General features: G+C 49.3%; 1 protein-coding gene across 1 annotated transcript; it reads right to left on the reverse strand.

Moving 5' to 3' along the window:
- Positions 1–275: 275 nt before the first annotated feature.
- LOC142823160 (uncharacterized) lies at positions 276–6,662 on the reverse strand. Its single transcript, XM_089771516.1, has 3 exons — positions 6,644–6,662; positions 5,257–5,370; positions 276–5,002 (listed from the first exon to the last, which is right to left on the reverse strand). The coding sequence occupies exons 1-3, from the start codon at positions 6,660–6,662 to the stop codon at positions 3,246–3,248; spliced, it is 1,890 nt and encodes a 629-aa protein (XP_089627642.1). The 3' UTR covers positions 276–3,245.
- Positions 6,663–18,055: the final 11,393 nt, after the last annotated feature.

Raw genomic sequence — 18,055 nt, forward strand, 5'->3', positions numbered from 1 at the left:
TGGGGGCCTGCAAGTGACCATAAAATACCTTGTCTGCTTAAAAGCTCCCCAAGGTCACAGATTCCATGGCCTTGGGGGGATAGCTGCCACCACCCAAGTGAGAAAAAAACTTTTTCTTCTTGAACCCAGGAAGAAGCACTCTTCTACCACAAGAAAGCTTGGGGGAAAAAAAGAGGAAAAAACCCTGCAATCTCTGATTGCATGCCTAAGGCTGAGAGATTAGCTTACACAGATCTCCTATTACCTCCCAGGACACAATAATCAAACCATGGCCTTAAAAAGGTGATTTTATTAACAAAATAAAAAATATATACTTGATAAGCATATTTGATTGCTAGGTGCCTTAAAGTAACCAAGAAAAGAACAAATTAAAAACACATAGAAATTCATTCCTGGAATTCATCTTAAGGTTACAGTATATGGGGGGGGGGGGACATGGATTTTAACCAAACAACAAAACAAAGAAAATAACTTGTTTGTTTCTAAATAGACATTTCCTATCTACTCACATATCCATGGTTCAAGGTCCAATCATTTTCCATGCCCTTTATTCTTTGTAGGCATGCTAGTTCTGCCTGGTTCTATTAATCTTGTTCCCCCAGCTCCAGGCTTAAGACTCTTTCTCTCTAACTCTCATTCTCACTCACACACACAAAAACCAGCAGGCAGGTATCCCTTCCAATTCAAATTTCAATATTTTTTTCTTATTGGTTTTCCTGGCTTCCTGCCAACACTTTCTAGCTTCCTAGGTTTAACCCTTTGGTTGCTGAATGCTGGGATGTTTAGAAAAGGCCAGCACTCTTCCTATTCATATTTCTCAATTGCCTGAAGCAATTTATTCCAGTGCTTAATCACCCAGTCTCTGGGAATGGGTATCCAACCAATTATGCACCTCACAGTAGCTCCATTTAGGTTAAAACTCTCTAAGGATAGAGATTCCACCACCTCCCTAGGTAGCCCATTCCAGTGCTTCACCATGCTCCCAGTAAATGGGAGACTATAACAAGTGCCTTACCAAAATCTAGGTACACCACATCTACTGCTTCTCCTCTATCCACAAAACTTGTTACCCTGTCAAACCAAGCTGTAGACAGGCAGAACTGCAGGATCTCAATGCCTGCATGAGACAACTATGTAGCTTATTTTAAAGGGGTCATGGTATTGGCACCTTTACTTCTGGTGGTTGCTGGCCAGGTGCCCAGCTCTGAATGCAGCACAGAACAGTAGCAATACCACAACCCCTCCAACAATAACCTTGTGACACCTCTCCACACCCCACAATGTCTTTTTTGGTCAGGACCTCTACAATTACAACACCATGAAATTTCAAATTAAAATATCTGAAATAGTAAAATGTATGTCTTTTAAAAAATCATCTGACCGTAACATTGACAAAAACGGATCATGAATTTGATAACCAATTTTCCACTTTTGTCTTTAGAAGAAATTTTGTACTCATATACATGTATCATTTTTTACTTGAAATTATGAGTATTGGCTCTGTCCTTGTATTTCACGTGTTTGTTTCTAGGAAATTATCGACACATTTCACTCACCTATTGTGAAAGGATGGTTAGTCAAATGAATAGCAATACTTGACTGGCAATGCACTTCAAGTGGTGCTTATCCACAGTTGAAAACTTTGCTGTGTACCTTCAGACCAGCAGATCAGACATGGCTGCTTTTTTAAAGGATTGAGTCATGAATGGACAGGTGACTTGGTCATGTGACAAACTCCATTTTGGGAGGTACTTTCATACAGCAAGAATCATGGAATTCCCTCTACATGAGCAAAGGTATAAAATGGGCCCTAGAGATTCCTCCATCTTTGTCTTCATCCTAGCTCATCATTTCAGTAGCATCTTTGCTATGAACTGCACTCGAAAAGACTGATGACCGATCCTAACAAAGGATGTATTCCAGAGATGTTTTAGATAGCAGTTTATTCTATCTCTGCTACAAGCCTGCACCAGGAACTTTGTAATTGGTGTATGTAATTTGTTTCTCAACATTTTCTTTCTTTCTTTCTTTCTTCATCAGTGAATCTTTTGATTTTAGATTGTAAAAGATTGGCACAGCATGCTCTTTCAGGTAGGAACTAAGGTATAAATTGATCTGGAAATGAGGCAAATCCTTTGGTATCATGAGAACCTGTTTGGAACTGGTGAGATTGGTTTTCATATCCTTCATCTGTGTGAGGTGTGGTATTGGCTTTGGCGCAGGGGAAGCCAAAGGGATTGATTGTGTGTCTTCTTGCTGGCCAGTGCAGCAAACAGAAGTGCTCTTTGTGACTGGTTTGGTGTGCTTTATGGTGGAAGAGCCTCAGGCATTGGCTGTCTTTAAGCAATTCACCCTCTCAGCAGCGCCCCCAGAAACCCTGTTTCATTACAATAGGGTCTCTCATCTTTGGGTTCTCCAATGTGATAGAATATATGAGCACTGACTAAAGCTTCTCTGCTTAAACTGCAGCTTTCACCTTTTTCTTCTGACTGATGTTTAAAGAGGTATGAGTTCCGATTGAACTTTTGCCCACAGTCAGAGCAGTTACAGGGGCTCAGTTTTGAGTGAACTGTCTGATGTGTGATAGGGTGTGAGCGTTCACTGAAGCTTTTTCCATGGTCAGAGAAGCTGAATAGTTTCTCTCCTGTATGGATTTTCCTATGTCTAACAAGATCTGACCACTCACTAAAGCTTTTCTCACAGAGCAGTTATACACAGCGTTCCATCTATTTTCCCCCATACATGGAGGGAATGTGTGACAAATAATCTCCATACTGATGCACAGAAAAAAGTTTACATGGCAAGAGTGGGGCTCAGGGATTTGGATTGTAGGAAGGTGGCTCAGGTCTGGGGCAAAGAGTTTGTGAGCCGAGATGCAGGGTCTGGCTCTGGGGTGGGGCCAGCGGTGAGAGGCTCAGGGCTGAAATAGAGTTTTGAGGTGTGGAGGGGTAAGGGCTCCAGTTGGGGTGTGATTCCAAGAATGAAGAGGTTTGAGGAGCAGGCCACTGAAAGGCTACATCCAAAGAGAAGGCTCTCAACACCTCTCCCCACAGCTCAGGTGTTGCTGTGGGGGACATCTCTTCCTGCCATGCAGGCTATAGGGCTGGGGGATAGCCAATTGTCGCCTGGCCATAGCAGGTCTGAGCTGGGGTTGAAACCAGTGGATAGAGGCCATAGGTCCACCACAGCCCTAAGTACTTGCACGGCATTTTATAGGCTGTGGCACAGCCACATGGCCAAACAGATTAAAGGGAACTCAGGTTATAGGGTTTCTCCCCTATATGGATTCTCTGATGTCTAACTAGATCTGAGTGCTTACTGAAGCTTTTCCCACAGTCAGAGCAGTTGAAGGGTTTCTCCCCTGTGTGGATTCTCCCATGTTTAACAAGGTCTGACCTGTCACTAAACCTTTTCCCACAGTCAGAGCAGCTGAAGGGTTTCTCCCTTGTGTGGATTTTCCCATGTTTAACAAGGTATGACCTGTCACTAAAGCTTTTCCCACAGTCAGAGCAGTTGAAGGGTTTCTCCCCGGTGTGGACTGGCCTATGTTTAATAAGGGCTGAACTGTTACTGAAGCTTTTCCCACAGTCTGAACAGTGGAAAGGTTTCTCCCCTGTATGGCTTCTCCTGTGTCTAACAAGGTCTACCCTGTCACTGAAGTTTTTCCCACAGTCAGAGCAGCTGAAGGGTTTCTCTCCGGTGTGGGTTCTGTGATGTCTAACAAGATTTGAGCACTTACTAAAGCTTTTCCCACAGTCAGAGCAGTTGAAGGGTTTCTCCCCGGTGTGGACTGGCCTATGTTTAATAAGGGCTGAACTGTTACTGAAGCTTTTCCCACAGTCTGAAGAGTGGAAAGGTTTCTCCCCTGTATGGCTTCTCCTGTGTCTAACAAGGTCTACCCTGTCACTGAAGTTTTTCCCACAGTCAGAGCACTTGAAATGTTTCTCTCCTGTGTGGATTCTCTGATGTCTAACAAGATGTGACTGCTGACTGAAGCTTTTCCCACAGTTGGAACAGTGAAAGGATTTCTCTCCTGTGTGGCTTCTCTGATGAATAATAAGCATTGAGTACAGACTGCAGCTTTTCCCACAGTCAGAGCAGCTGAAGAGTTTCTCACCTGTGTGGATTCTCCTATGTCTAACAAGGTCTGACCTCTGACTGAAGCTTTTCCCACAGTCAGCGCATTTAAAGGGTTTCTCTCCTGTGTGGGCCCTCTGGTGTCTAACAAGGTTTGAACTGTCACGAAAGCTTTTCCCGCAGTCAAAGCATTTGAAGGGTTTCTCTCCTGTGTGGATTCTCTGATGAATAATAAGAATTGAGTACAGACTGTAGCTTTTCCCACAGTCAGAGCAGCTGAAGGGTTTCTCTCCTGTATGGATTTTCTTATGTCTAACAAGGTGAGAGCTTCCACGGAAGCTTTTCCCACAGTCAGAGCAGCTGAAGGGTTTCTCCCCTGTGTGGATTCTCCTATGTCTAACAAGGTCTGACCTCTGACTGAAGCTTTTCCCACAGTCAGCACATTTAAAGGGTTTCTCTCCTGTGTGGGCCCTCTGGTGTCTAACAAGGTTTGAACTGTCACGGAAGCTTTTCCCGCAGTCAAAGCATTTGAAGGTTTTCTCTTCTGTGTGGGTTCTTTGATGTTCTATAAGAGTTGCACAGTTGCTGCAAGTGCAGGGTGCTTGTTCTTGTGGAATTTTATGTTGAATGGTTGCTGTGTTTCTTTTCACCCTTCTTCTCCAGTGACTGGATTTACCCTTTCCCTCCCCTGGATGGTTTCCCTGTTGCTGCTCAGGGCTACGCTGACTCTCACACGTCTCTCCCAGCTCAGGACTCTGGGAAACATGTCCTTCAGATCTTCTCAATAACATCCCACTTGGAGCCACTTGCTCTGGTGCTTCCTGCTGAAAACTCTCTTTGCTCTCAGTCAGTGTCCCATCACCTTCTGGGATAGAGAGAGAATCCACATAAGAGCCATTCTCTCTGCTGAACTGAAAGGAAAACTCTGAAAGGGAAAAGAAAAGGGTCATATACCCAAAGAATGGTTGGGAAGGCTGAATATGATGAGCTGAGTTCATCTTCCTTCCTCATAACCCTTCCCCAGAGGAGAGACTCTAACATCCCCTGCTCCACCCTCCACCCCCCAACTGGAGTTAAAGACAGGCTGACGGGTCAGTTAGACATGATGAAAATGCACAAATGACATCTGCTATGAGGACATAGAAATTGGTTTCTGAGTCAGTTTAGCTGATTGCTCACCTGTGTGGGTGTTGCTGATAATCTTTTCTTCCTCACAGACCTGGACATCTGGGATCTGAAGCTCCTTCCATCGTTCCACCCACGAGATCACATGAGCTTTGGAGACTGGAAATCCTGCTCAAGGAGCAATTAACCAAGTGCTGATCTTGTTCATTAAGGTCTGTGCCATTACTACTGTGATGCAGTGCAGTCACAGACAACCCCTTGGGGGTGCCTCCCAGGGTGCTGACATAGCCACTGCCACTCGCCTTCCCTCTCTCTGGGGCACCTTCCTGCCTGGTCCTGCTGGGCCAGCTCTGCTGGTCTCCCCCAGCCAAGGCCCCAAGCTGTGGTTCCTGCCCCCAACAAGAAGCAGTACAGGCACTGAACCTCTTCATGTCTGAGGAGAGTCCAGTTTAGGGCCCAGCTTCCCACAGTACCACTCCCCAAATGGGATCAGACCCCAAAGAATTAGATAAACCATTCAGATTGATGGTCCAGCAACAAAACCCAGGGGCCATAGATATCTCATCCCCACCAAACAGACTTTCAAGCCAGATAGTGGGTGATATCTTCCATGGCTCATCAGAACAGGCAATGGCATGAGACCAGCTCATATGGCATGAAACTCCATCTGGACCCTGTACTTTTCAGCACATAGTGCTGGGGGCTTTGCTTGGAATGAGTGCTCCTCCACCTCTGCCCCCTATAAGCTGTGCACATGTGTGGTCACACAAGAGAGATTCACACCCTGCCCAGCTGATCAGCAAAGCGTGCACAGCATGTGCTCAGATTCCCTCCCTCCCCACATCTTGCACTGTCCTGCAGCAGCTTCCAGGAGGGACCCTCCTGCTAGCTAGTATAGTAGTTCAGGACACCAAATACAATGAATTCAGGATTCACTGGTGTGGCATCCTGACAGGTCTTCTGCTCCATCAGTGATGATAAACATTCGGCTGTGTGAGTTTTCCTTTGTTCCCTCAGTATATCATGCCAGCTCTGGCAGATAGTTAGCATAATAGACTTCACAAGAGTCCCCAAAGACCACAGACTCAGACAAGATACGAAGGCACTCGAGTTAGGTTTATTGTCGAATGAAGTATATTTATAGGTGTTGGTTGCCAGATGGTCTCTGAACCCCTACGTATGGATTTCACTAACGCCCCCTAGGCTGGCCAAAGAATTAAGTTGAGGTACCCCAATGTTTATAGTCAGAAATGAACAATCTATGATACACAGGATACATATCATCTTACGCATTTATGACACATTTGGTACCTCGCCTTGTACTTTCCTCCAAAGCCTTCACCACCTGTAGTTATGCTTTCACTCTTGTTTGTTTCAAACTATTTTATTATGTGCTCAGCTGGTTGTCTTTGTACTGTCCTGGTGGCATGTATTTACATACTTGATGTGCTTCTATCCATGCTAGCAGTTCTAGTGCTGAGACACACTGACTTGCAGGCAAACATCTGCTTTTGACACAACCTGTCTATTACTCATGGTATAACTCTTGCTTACTTTGGTTCAAGCACCAGGCCCAAGCTTCAGGCTCTTTCTTTCTCCTACATTCTCCCACTTTTTATTTTTAATGGGGAGGATGTTTACCCATTGTTCCAGGAAAGCATAATTCATGGACTGAAGGTGACCCAGTGGGCTAAACACTGTTATGTGGCCACCTTATTTTTCCATTCACACATTTATGCCCCATTTATCCCTTAGTTTTCACATTCCCTCGTATGACTGATAGATTCTATTTGCCAATTGTGTTAAGTTTTGTATGGTGGGCCTGGGAATGCTAGGCCCAGGAGTTTGGCTGAGGAATGTAGTTTTATGACTGAACTTTGCAGCACTACCAGGTACTATATATATATGGATGATTTGTATGTGGTGTGTGTATATATAGAGAAATAGTATGTGGTAGACTGCTAGAGATAGAAACACACTTTAATTAGGGCTGTTAGTTACCATTATAAACAAGGTGTGACAAATTATGGAAAACCCTACTCGCTGACAAAAAAGGGACTCACCACCCTCCCTCCCAAAAAAGTGGGTTTTTTTTAATGGCATAAATTCCTAATAAGAATAAGCAGGGCTCAACAAACTATGTAATCTACTCGCCTGTGGTGAGTAGAATACAACCCGGAAGAGTTGGGTTCGGGCGATCTGCGCATGTGCAGAACGATCTGGGCATGCGCAGATTGCTGGACAGCACGGCTGTCGAGCGGAGCTCGCTGCGGTTTGGCGAGCCCTGAGAATAAGAACAGTAATTATTAATATGTTCTTAATAAATATCACACAAGTTATTAATAAATATCTTATAAACTTCTACCTTTTCCCTCTGCCATGTCTCCTCCCCTTGCTCCATCAGCTCCCCTGGTGCCTGCCGCCCCCCCAACCCCTTACCCTCCTCTGCTGTCCTGATTCCTGCCCTTCTCTCTGCCCTCAGCCTTCCTGAGACCTGCCCCCCTCCACCAGCCCTTCTCTCCCCCCTGTGCCCACTCCTCCAGTAGCCCCACTCTGATCAAGTGAGCCACCCCTCCTCATCCCCTCTCCTAACACCTCCCTCTACACATCTGCCCTGCCTCTCTCCTCTGGTGCTGGTCCCTCCCCTGCAGGTGTCTGCCCTTTTGCTTCACCCCCAGAATCTACTGGCACCTGCACCCTCCTGGTTCCTCCCCTTCCCTCACTGCCCCTGTGCCCTCACAGCTGCCTTGCTCCATCCCCACCTTCCTCATGCCCACCCCTTCTTTCAAGCCTTCTCCCAGCACCTCCCTCTAGCCCCCAATGCCCTTACCCTCTCCTCTCCCAGCATCACCCTGTTCCCGCCCTCCCACTGACACCTTCCCTCCTGCCCTTTTCCTCATTGTCTGCACTTGGCCCCCCCGGGATTTGTCTCTCCTGAACCCCTGTACCTTGGTGCCCCATATTTTTCCCCTCCCCTCCCCACAGTCTAGCCCAGCCACTTCCCCTCCCCCAGGGCCAAGCAAAACACCCCCCCTTTTTTGTTGTCTTTTACACATTTGCATTTTGCAATAGTTTTTGTTTGTTTTTCATTTTTATCCCAGCATTTTAGCCCTATAAATAGCAAATAGCATTTTCATTCATTTTTTTCCATAAAGGCAAAGGCGCTTCAAGTGAACTCCCCCTTTCACTCCCTGCTGGATCACAGCAGCCTTTTCCCTTCCCTGTCCATCCCCTCCCTATGGACAAGCACCCCTCACTCCCAACCCACAGGGGAAACAGGGTGCAGGGACAGCACAGAGCCAGAGGGGTACAGGGAATAGTGGGGGACAGGGGGACAGGGTTGGAGCGGGGAACAGGAGGCAAAGAAGCAGAGGGACACAGGGATCGGGGGGAGCAGTGTGCGGGGTGCAGTGGAGGCACGGGGAATGGGATGCGGGGAACGGGAGGGGCAGAGGGATTAGGGTCTAGGGGCAGTGCAGGGAACAGGCAGCACAGAACTGGGGGGGAGCAGGGATCGGGGGTAGCAGAGGATGAGGTGCAAGGGTGGCGCAGAGCCAGAGGGAGAGCAGGGGATCCGGGGTGCAGGGGCGGCGTGGGGAATGGACAGCAGGAGCCAGATGGGGCGCGGGGTGGGCGCAGTGAGCCGGGCAGTCGGCAGGGAGTGGTCTCTCGCTGGCGAGGAGCTGGGGCCGTGGCAGGACTGGAGCCGGCAGGGCAGGGCCTGGCTCCGCTGCGTGCCGCAGCCAGCTGCCAAGGACACGCAGCCAGAGCCGAGCTGCTGCGCTCCTTTAAAATCAGCGGGGCCATGTCATGCCAGAGTCCTGGCGTCTGCCAGCACTCCGTCTCCTCGCGCCACAGCTGCATGCAGGCAATGCAGCACTGAGAATCACCGCAGTTCCCTCTCCCCAGCAGCACTCTGCTCCTCCGCCAGCTGGAGGATTGGATGGGGCCGCGTCACCAGTAGTGCGGGCTTTGGCCAGCCCATTACAATGGACCACCGGGCCAGTCCGCCCCTGCACTTGCCAGCTGGCAAAATCTACTCGCCACGGGCGAGCGGGAGACTGTATTTGTCGAGCCTTGATTATAAACAGGATGAAGTTTAAGAAGGACAAATGCAAAGTACTCCACTTAGGAAGGAACAATCAGTTTCATCCGTACAGAATGGGAAGCGACTATCTAGGAAGGAGTACTGCAGAAAGGAATCTAGGGGTTATAGTGGACCACAAGCTAAACATGAGTCAGCAGTGTGACACTGTTGCAATAAAGCAAACATCATTCTGGGATGCATTAAAAGGAATGTTGTGAGCAAGACTTGAGAAGTCATTCTTCCATTCTACTCTGTGCTGATTAGGCCTCAGTTGAAATATTGTGTTCAGTTCTGGGCACCACATTTCAGGAAAGAAGTGGAAAAATTGGAGAAGGTCCAGAGAAGAGCAACAAAAATAATTAAAGGTCTATAAAATAAGACCTATAAGGGAAGACTGAAAGAAATGGGATTGTTTAGTTTAGAAAAGAGAAAACTGAGAGGAGACATGATAGCGGTTTTCAAGTATCTAAAAGGGTGTCACAAGAATGAAGGAGAAAAATTGTTCCGCCTGGCCTGTGATGACAGGACAAGAAGCAATAGGCTTAAAACTGCAGCAAGGGAGATTTAGGCTGGACATTAGGAGAAACTTCCTACCTGCCAGGGTGGTTAAACACTGGAATAAATTGCCTAGGGAGGTTGTGGAATCTCCGTCTCTGGAGATATTTAAGAGCAGGTTAGATAGACACCTGTTGGAACTGTGCTTGGTCCTGCCATGAGGGCAGGAGACTGGACTCGATGACCTCTCAAGGTCCCTTCCAGTTCTAGTGTTCTATGATCTGTGCTGCATGAGCAAGCCACACATTCTGCCAGTGCAGCAGGCATCAGAGATCCAGAAAAAGCCACCCTGAGCAGCCATAATGATGCTCTGTGGCGCTAGCAGCAATTCAAATGGTACTACAGCTGCTACAAGAAACAGAGATTATCATTCACAGCCAGGGGCGGCCCGTAAGCCTAGGCAGACTAGGTGGTCACCTAGGGCGCCATTGGCCCGGGCGCCCAATGATGACATCGCGGCCACTGACGGCCGTGCAGGTGGGGGCGCTGATTGCACCTTCCGCCTGGGGCGCCAGCTGCCACAGCCGGCTTCAGGCTACTCCTGCTCACAGCAGCAGTTGGGATTTCCAGTACAAATCAGGACTCCACTGTGCTGTCTGGATACGTATATGGAGCAGAGCATCTCCCCTATTGAATGTATTATCCTTCCCCTGACCTGTGAAACAGGGGCATACTATAATAGCTATTGCAAAGACAGGGGACTGGACATAAACAATCTAAGTGACTTGACCAAGATCACACAGGAAGTCTGTGTCAGGGCAGGGAATTGAAAACAGATATCTTGACATCAAGTACAGTGCCTGAAATACAAGAAGAGCTCTCCTCACATTTGTCTACTACAGAGCTACCCGCACATAACACTTGCAGTGCATGAACTGCCTCATTCACCCTCCCACAGTCCTGGCACCCAGCAGGAACCAGCATGTCACAGAGATCAGCTACAGCCAGGAAATTACTCTGGGAACCATACCCTCCTTTCAGGGGCTCAGTCCATTGGCACAAGGGGGACCCTGCAGGCACTAACAGCAGCCGCACCCAGCCCCACAACTCTGGTAACTGCTGTTCCTGCCTGGGCCCTTCCAGTGACACCTCTGGCCAAGGCACAGCAGGGGCAAGATGGTGGGGAAGCATATTAAGACTTGGCTGTGGGAAGAACAGCACCATTGTTATGTCTCTGAACCTGCTCCCCTAGGAGGGGGCATCGAAGGGACAGTCTCTCACACAGGAGCCAGCATTACTGGGCTGAAACTCCTGACATTGGGAGATGCGGGGGCAACAAGGGACCCTGAAACAAATCCAACCCAGCTGCTCCAGAGCCCACCCGGATTCTGATACCCACGGGGACAGGAATCCTCACCCAGCCAGCTCACAGCCTCATAATTCTCCTGCATCACATCCCAGTAGAGGGCTCTCTGACCCGGGTCCAGCAGAGCCCATTCCTCCTCTGAGAAATACACAGCCACCTCCTCGAAGGTCACCGGCTCCGCCAGAGCCATTTCCTGTCCCTGGCTCTGCAGGCCAGGGGCTGAGCTGGAGACAGACATGGGTGTTCTGCAGCCTGGCAGGGGGAGAAGGGCAATGGGAGACATTTCAGAAGAAGCTTTAGTCCTTTCCACACCTCCATTCTGCCTGGACTCTGCTCTATGTGACGGACAAGCTAGCCTCTGCCATTGTGGGCAAATGTTTGATATTCCATGAACAGCACACACAAGTTAGATCCCAAAGCCATATTCATTTCTCTCAATACCTGGCTGGAGTTTCAACATTACTGTGCCTGTAACAATGGGATTTGACTAAGCAGCAGTTCTGCAGAAAAGGACCTGGGGATTACAGTGGATGAGAAGTTGGATATGATTCAACAGAATGCCCTTGTAGCCAAGAAGGCTAATGGCATATTAGGGTGCATTAGGAGGAGTACTGCCAGCAGATCCAGAGAAGTGATTATTCCCCTTTATTCGGCTCTGGTGAGGCCACATCTGGAATATTGTGTCCAGTTCTGCTCCCCCTTCCTCCTCCCCACAATGTGGATGCATTGGAGAGGGTCCAGTGGAGGGCAACCAAAATGATTAGGTGGCAGGAGCGCATGACCTATGAGGAGAGACTGAGGGACTTGGGTTTGTTTAGTCTGCAGAAGCGAAGAGTGAGGGGGGATTTGATAGCAGCCTTCAACTTCCTGAAGGAAGGTTCCAAAGAGGATGGAGAGAGGCTGTTCACAGTAGTGACGGATGGCAGAACAAGGAGCAATGGTCTCAAGTTACAGTGGGAGAGGTCTAGGTTGGATATTAGGAAAAACTATTTCACTAGAAGGGTGGTGGAATCTCCATCCCTAGAGGTTTCTAAGTCTCGGCTTGACAACGTCCTGGCTGGGTTAATTTAGTTGGGATTGGTCCTGCCTTGCGTAGGGGGCTGGACTTAATGACTTCCTGAGTCTCTTCCAGCTCTATGATTCTATTATTTGGCTCTGAGCACCCAGTGTTTCTGATAAACCAGCCACTTATTCACCTGCTGAATGGCTACAGGATGGAGTCCTGAGATTAATAGATTCACAGGACCAGGAGGGGTCATTAAATCATGTACTCTGGTCTCATCTGTGTCACCAAGCCATTACATTTAACCCAGTTACCCCCACATGAGCCTGTATGTTCCCAGAACATGTTTTCTAGAAAACTACCCAGTGTTGATTTGAAAACACTAAAAAATTGAGAATCCACCACTTCCTTTGCTCGTTTGTTTCAGCAGCTAAATCATCTTCCCCATCCAACATCCGTGCCTCCCTCCTAGCCTGAAATTGTCTGGTTTCAGCTTCCAGTCTGTTATTGGTTCACACTGAGCTGTATCCACTAGACTGAAGAGCCCTTGAGAATCCTGCAGGTTCTCACCATAAACAAACTAATACAGTGGGAGCCAATTAGCTCTTAGTCTTTCAGCCTATTTATTTTTTGAAACCAACCCCATATTGCGACTTCTCTGAGTTAAGGTGCTGTAAGGCATGCACTTTAATTTTACCACTTTAGCAACATACCACAGAGCTAAACACTTCATAAGAGAATAAATCAGTGGGAAATGGGGGGTAAAAACCTGTTAACTCCTTTAGTTCTAAATGTTTTCACTGCTTTTCCGTAACAGCTACACAAATAGGGAGTGGGGGGAAAAGAGATGCAGACATTTAGATGCAAATATCTGTGACAGTAGCACCGTTAGCCCCACAATCGGTATCAGACTTTTATCTTCACAACTGAATCAGTGTTATAGCCTGTGTCTTCAGTGCTAGGAAAATGTCTTTTTTACCAATGTGGAGCAAACACTGGCTATTCTCCCAGGCTGTGTCTACACTGGGCCACTTATTCCGGAAAAGCAGCCGCTTTTCCAGAATAACTTGCCAGCTGTCTACACTGGCCGCTTGAATTTCCGGAAAAGCACTGACTATCTACTGTAAAATTGTCAGCATTTTTCCGGAAAAACTATGCTGCTCCCGTTCAGGCAAAAGTCCTTTTCCGGAAAAACTGTTCTGGAAAAGGGCCAGTGTAGAAAGCACAGTAGTCTTTTCTGCAAAAAAGCCCCAATCGTGAAAATGACGATTGGGGCTTTTTTCCAGAAAAGCGCATCTACATTGGCCACGGACGCTTTTCCGAAAAAGTGCTTTTCCGGGAAAGCATCCTGCCAATGTAGACGCGCTTTTTCCAGAAATACTTATAACGGAAAACTGTTCCGTTTTAAGCATTTCCGGAAAAGGGTGCCAGTGTAGACGTAGCCCCATAGAAACACAATGGAAAAGCCAAATCTGGCCAGGTCAGTGCTATGCTAGAGACCCAACCCAGGCAGAGAAGGATTGTTCATTTTAAAAATCCTGGGTTTTGGCAATATAGAAGAGTAGCATTGTCAGAAGGAAGAGTACTATTGAAAAGTATCATGTATGTAGCCTATATCAAAATCTATGACATTAACACATATAAATAGAAGTATAACAAGTGAGCAGAAAACTCAACATTTATCTATGCAATACATAAAATAATAGAAGAGTAAAGTGTGTCATTCTGTGTTGACAGGATGGGTAAATATTGACAGAAAGGATTTTTAATATGTTTTCAATTACAAAAGTGTTTTCCAAAGTATCTTGGTGCCTTCACGTTTACAAATCGCCCCCCCCCCCCCCAGTGAATATTTGGGATCCAAGATCTACCCAAGCACCTACAGTGCTGGGTAGAGAAGAAAAACAACAGCTGGCAAAAGCCACCCCCATTGAAGGATAAAAAGCAACTGAAGAAGTTTTGACACCAACCCAGGAAATCTGTCAGCCTGGACATCACATGGACCCAGAGAACACAAATCTGAAGCTGCAATACAGGCAGGCAGGGCTAGATTAGAAACACTGGGCCAGGGGACCGCTGAAACTGCCAGCTACAGAGTGTGTTGAATGATTTCTTGGTATTAAAATTACACACACAGGCTGTAATTCCGGAAAATCATGCCAGTCTAGATGTAGCCACACAGTCTGCCCTGATTTTGCCCTTTGGCACCTCTCCTGGCCCTGCCACCAGTTGTGTGACATGCCCTCCACCCATGAGATTGGCTTGGCTCCTGCCCAGACTTCCCTCTCCCCCCACCCCCATGATTTGCCCCAGGCCCCAAGCAGGTTGCGGGAAGGAGGAGCAAGGACAGCAGCACATGGGCAGAGCAACCCAGGTTTGCAGGGAGCTACTCTGGCCTCACCCCACAGCTGCTGGTGCCTGCCCAACCCAGTCCTGCCTTTTCCCCAGGGGCACGCCCCCCCACCTGTAGGCTGTGGCTCTGGGGCTGGGTGGGCAGCTTGTTTTCTGGCAATCCCAATGAGGTGCTGTCAGTAAATGAGGGACAGAACAGGAGCTGGAGGAGACTGATCATGGAAAAGCAACGAGCCCCAGGCAGACACAGCTCCGAGCTCTGGGGGAAAATACCGAATGAGGGTGTTAGCTGCCAGCAGAAATACACGGGCTTTTACAGCAGCGACTCTGCTGGGGACCTGGAGGGCCCAGCGCTAATGCTGTAGAGTATAGAACAACGCGCCGACCCGCCAGCTTCCCCGCAGCGCCTGCAGACGGGCTGCTGTGCTCACTCGTGCGCTGGGGGAGCGAGTCGAAGAAGCGGGGAGAGAAGGAAAGTGACGCTTCTGCAAAGGGACATTGTATCCCCCCCACCCCCACATCTTCCCTCCGCTCCAGCCTCGCTCCTCTCAGCCCCATGACCCCTCCTAGACTGATCCCCCCCATCGCCCCCTACCCCTGCAGTGCAACCCCTGCCCCTCCCATCCCAGCCCCCCGCATCCTCCATCCCGCAGCCCCCTGACTCCCGCCCCGCACACACCGGGCTGGAGCGACACCAGCAGCTGGTCTCAGAATTCGCGTGTCACTGAGGGGGGCGGGGGGAGTGGCAGGAAGCGCCGGATCTGCCTCACAGACAGAACGGCGCATGCGCATGCGGGGGCCCGGTTGCTAAGAGCCGCCCTCTTCGTGTTAGGATCCGACAGCCCCTCCCCCTTCTCTGACCGCTAACGCCTCCCGTGGCTCGCCCAGCCCCGCTGAAACCTCGTCAGTGACGTGGATTGCTCCGCCCCTGGCTCTCGCGCGCGGGGTTTCCCCTGGCTGTTACGCCCAGACTGGCGTCTGACTGCCCCGCCCCCGTTTCGTGACGTAGTTTCCCACCCTTTGCTCTCACGGCCTGGATGACTGCGGCGGGGGGAGTTCCCCGCTCAGCTGTCAGCCGGGAGTGACAGGGCGGCCCCAGCGACGCTGAGGGCAGGAGGAGGGCCTCACAACGGGAGGGGCGGGACCAAGGCTCCAGGAACCAATCAGAGCACGGGAGGGAGGGCGGAGTAGCTGCTGGCGGGCGTGGCTTCACCTGGCCCCGCGTCTGGTGCGAGACAGGGATCCTCCCCCTCTCGCTCTGCACCAGCCACTGCAGGGCCCCGCCTCCCAGGGCCGGGCTGGGGGAGGCTCGTGGCGCGGGACGGAAAGCGGGTTAAGCGGGCGGTGGGAGCCCCGGGCTTGGGCACCAGGGGCCACAGAACTTGGCATGTGCCCTGACCTTCCCCCCCTCCCCATCCCCATAAGAACGGCGGTACTGGGTCAGACCAAAGGTCCGTCTAGCCCAGTATCCTGTCTGCCGACAGTGGCCAGCACCATGTGCCCCAGAGGGGGTGGACCGAACACACTGATTAAACGATTTGTCTCCTGCCATCCCTCTCCAGCCTCTGACAAACAGAGGCCAGGGACACCATTTCTACCCCCTGGCTAATAGCCTTTTATGGACCTAACCTCCATGAAATTATCTAGCTTCTCTTTAAACTCAGTTATAGTCCTAGCCTTCACAGCCTCCTCTGGCAAGGAGTTCCACAGGTTGACTACACGCGGTGCTAAGAAGAACTTTCCTTTTATTAGTTTTAATCCTGCTATCCATTAATTTTGTTTGGTGTCCTCTAGTTCTTCTATTATGGGAACTAATAAATAAATGTTCTTTATCTGTCCTCTCCACACCACTCATGATTTTATATACCTCTATCATATCCCCCCTTCAGTCTCCTCTTTTCTAAACTGAAAAGTCCCAGTCGCTTTAACCTGTCCTCATATGGGACCCATTCCAAACCCCTAATCATTTTAGTTGCCCTTTTCTGAACCCTTTCCAAGGCCAAAATATCTTTTTTGAGGTGAGACCACATCTGTACACAGTATTCAAGATGTGGGTATACCATAGCTTTATACAGGGGCAGTAAGATATTCTGTGTTTTATTTTCTTAATAATTCCTAGCATCCTATTTGCCTTTTTGACTGCTGCTGCACACTGTGTGGAAGTTTTCAGAGAACTATCCATGATAACTCCAAGATCTCTTTCCTGATTTGTCATAACCAAATTAGCCCCCATCATGTACCTATAGTTGGGGTTATTTTTCCCGATGTGCATTACTTTACACTTATCCACATTAAATTTCATTTGCCATTTTGTTGCCCAGTCACTCAGTTTGGTGAGATCTTTTTTGAGTCCCTCACAGTCTGCTTTTGTCCGACACCCTCTGTGAACCCCCTACAGCTCCCCCCATGAGCCCCCACACACAGCTCCCCCCACACACACCCTCTGCGAGCCCCCCACAGCTCCCCCTGCGAGCTCCTCCCACACACCCTCTGCAAAACCCCCCACGTACTCCCTGCAAGCCCCCCACTTCATCCCACGGTACTTTGACAGATACCCCAATATCCTGCAAACAGGGCCGGCCGGAGCCATTCACATGACCTGGGCCCCAGGAGCATGGCGCCTCCCCCGGAAGTGTGATGCATGCGCAGCCCCGGTATCCAGCGCATATGTGGAGTCACCCCAGGCGATAGCCCAGTTGACCCGTACCTTGCACCGGCTCTGCCTGCAAAGCTGAGTGCTGAAGTGTCCCTGGCCTCTGTTTGTCAGATGCTGGGAATGGGCGACAGGCGGTGGATCACTGGATGATTCCCTCTTCTGTTAATTCCCTCTGGGGCACTTTTTGCAGAAGAGCATCCGTGCCAATCTAGACATGGTTTACTGCAAAAAAGCCCCGATCGCCATTTTCGCGATCGGGGCTTTTTTGCGGAAAACACATCTGAGCTGTCTACACTGGCCCTTTTGTGCAAAAGGGAGCAGAATAGTATTTCCGCAAGAAGCACTGATTTCTTACAGTAGGAAGTCAGTGCTTTTGCGGAAATTCAAGCGGCCAGTGTAGACAGCTAGCAAGTTTTTCCAGAAAAGTGGCTGATTTTCCGGAAAAACTTGCCAGTCTAGACACAGCCAAAGAATTCTGCACAAGTCTTACTCTCTCTCCTCACATACACAGTTCTGAGAGCTGATCAGTATATCCAGGTGGATGTGGGAATCCATGTGATGCCCCAGGGACCCTCCACACCAGTCCAGGGAGAGATGCCAGAGCCAGTGTGGGACATTTCTCACTGAAACCTCCAGGCTGTGATATCTCCCATTGGCTCTTTCCAATACAGTGTGAGCAGATCAGGCCAGAGAGCTGCTGCAGAGGGGGATAAAGGCAGCAGCAAAAGGGGGAAAGACCGTTTAAAAGGGTTGCAGGACAGTTAGAGGCAGCTGGGAGGGAGCTGGCCCAGGCAGATTAAGGCCAGCTGACTCCACTGCTGGTTAGCTGCCTTTAAAAGCCTCCACAGTTGGAGGTGGGAGAGTGAGAAAGAAGATGGGAGGAGAGGTACAGGA

The sequence above is a fragment of the Pelodiscus sinensis genome, chromosome 19 (genome assembly GCF_052426305.1).
Source record: "Pelodiscus sinensis isolate ZL-2025 chromosome 19, ASM5242630v1, whole genome shotgun sequence".
NCBI classification, from domain to species: Eukaryota; Metazoa; Chordata; order Testudines; family Trionychidae; genus Pelodiscus; species Pelodiscus sinensis.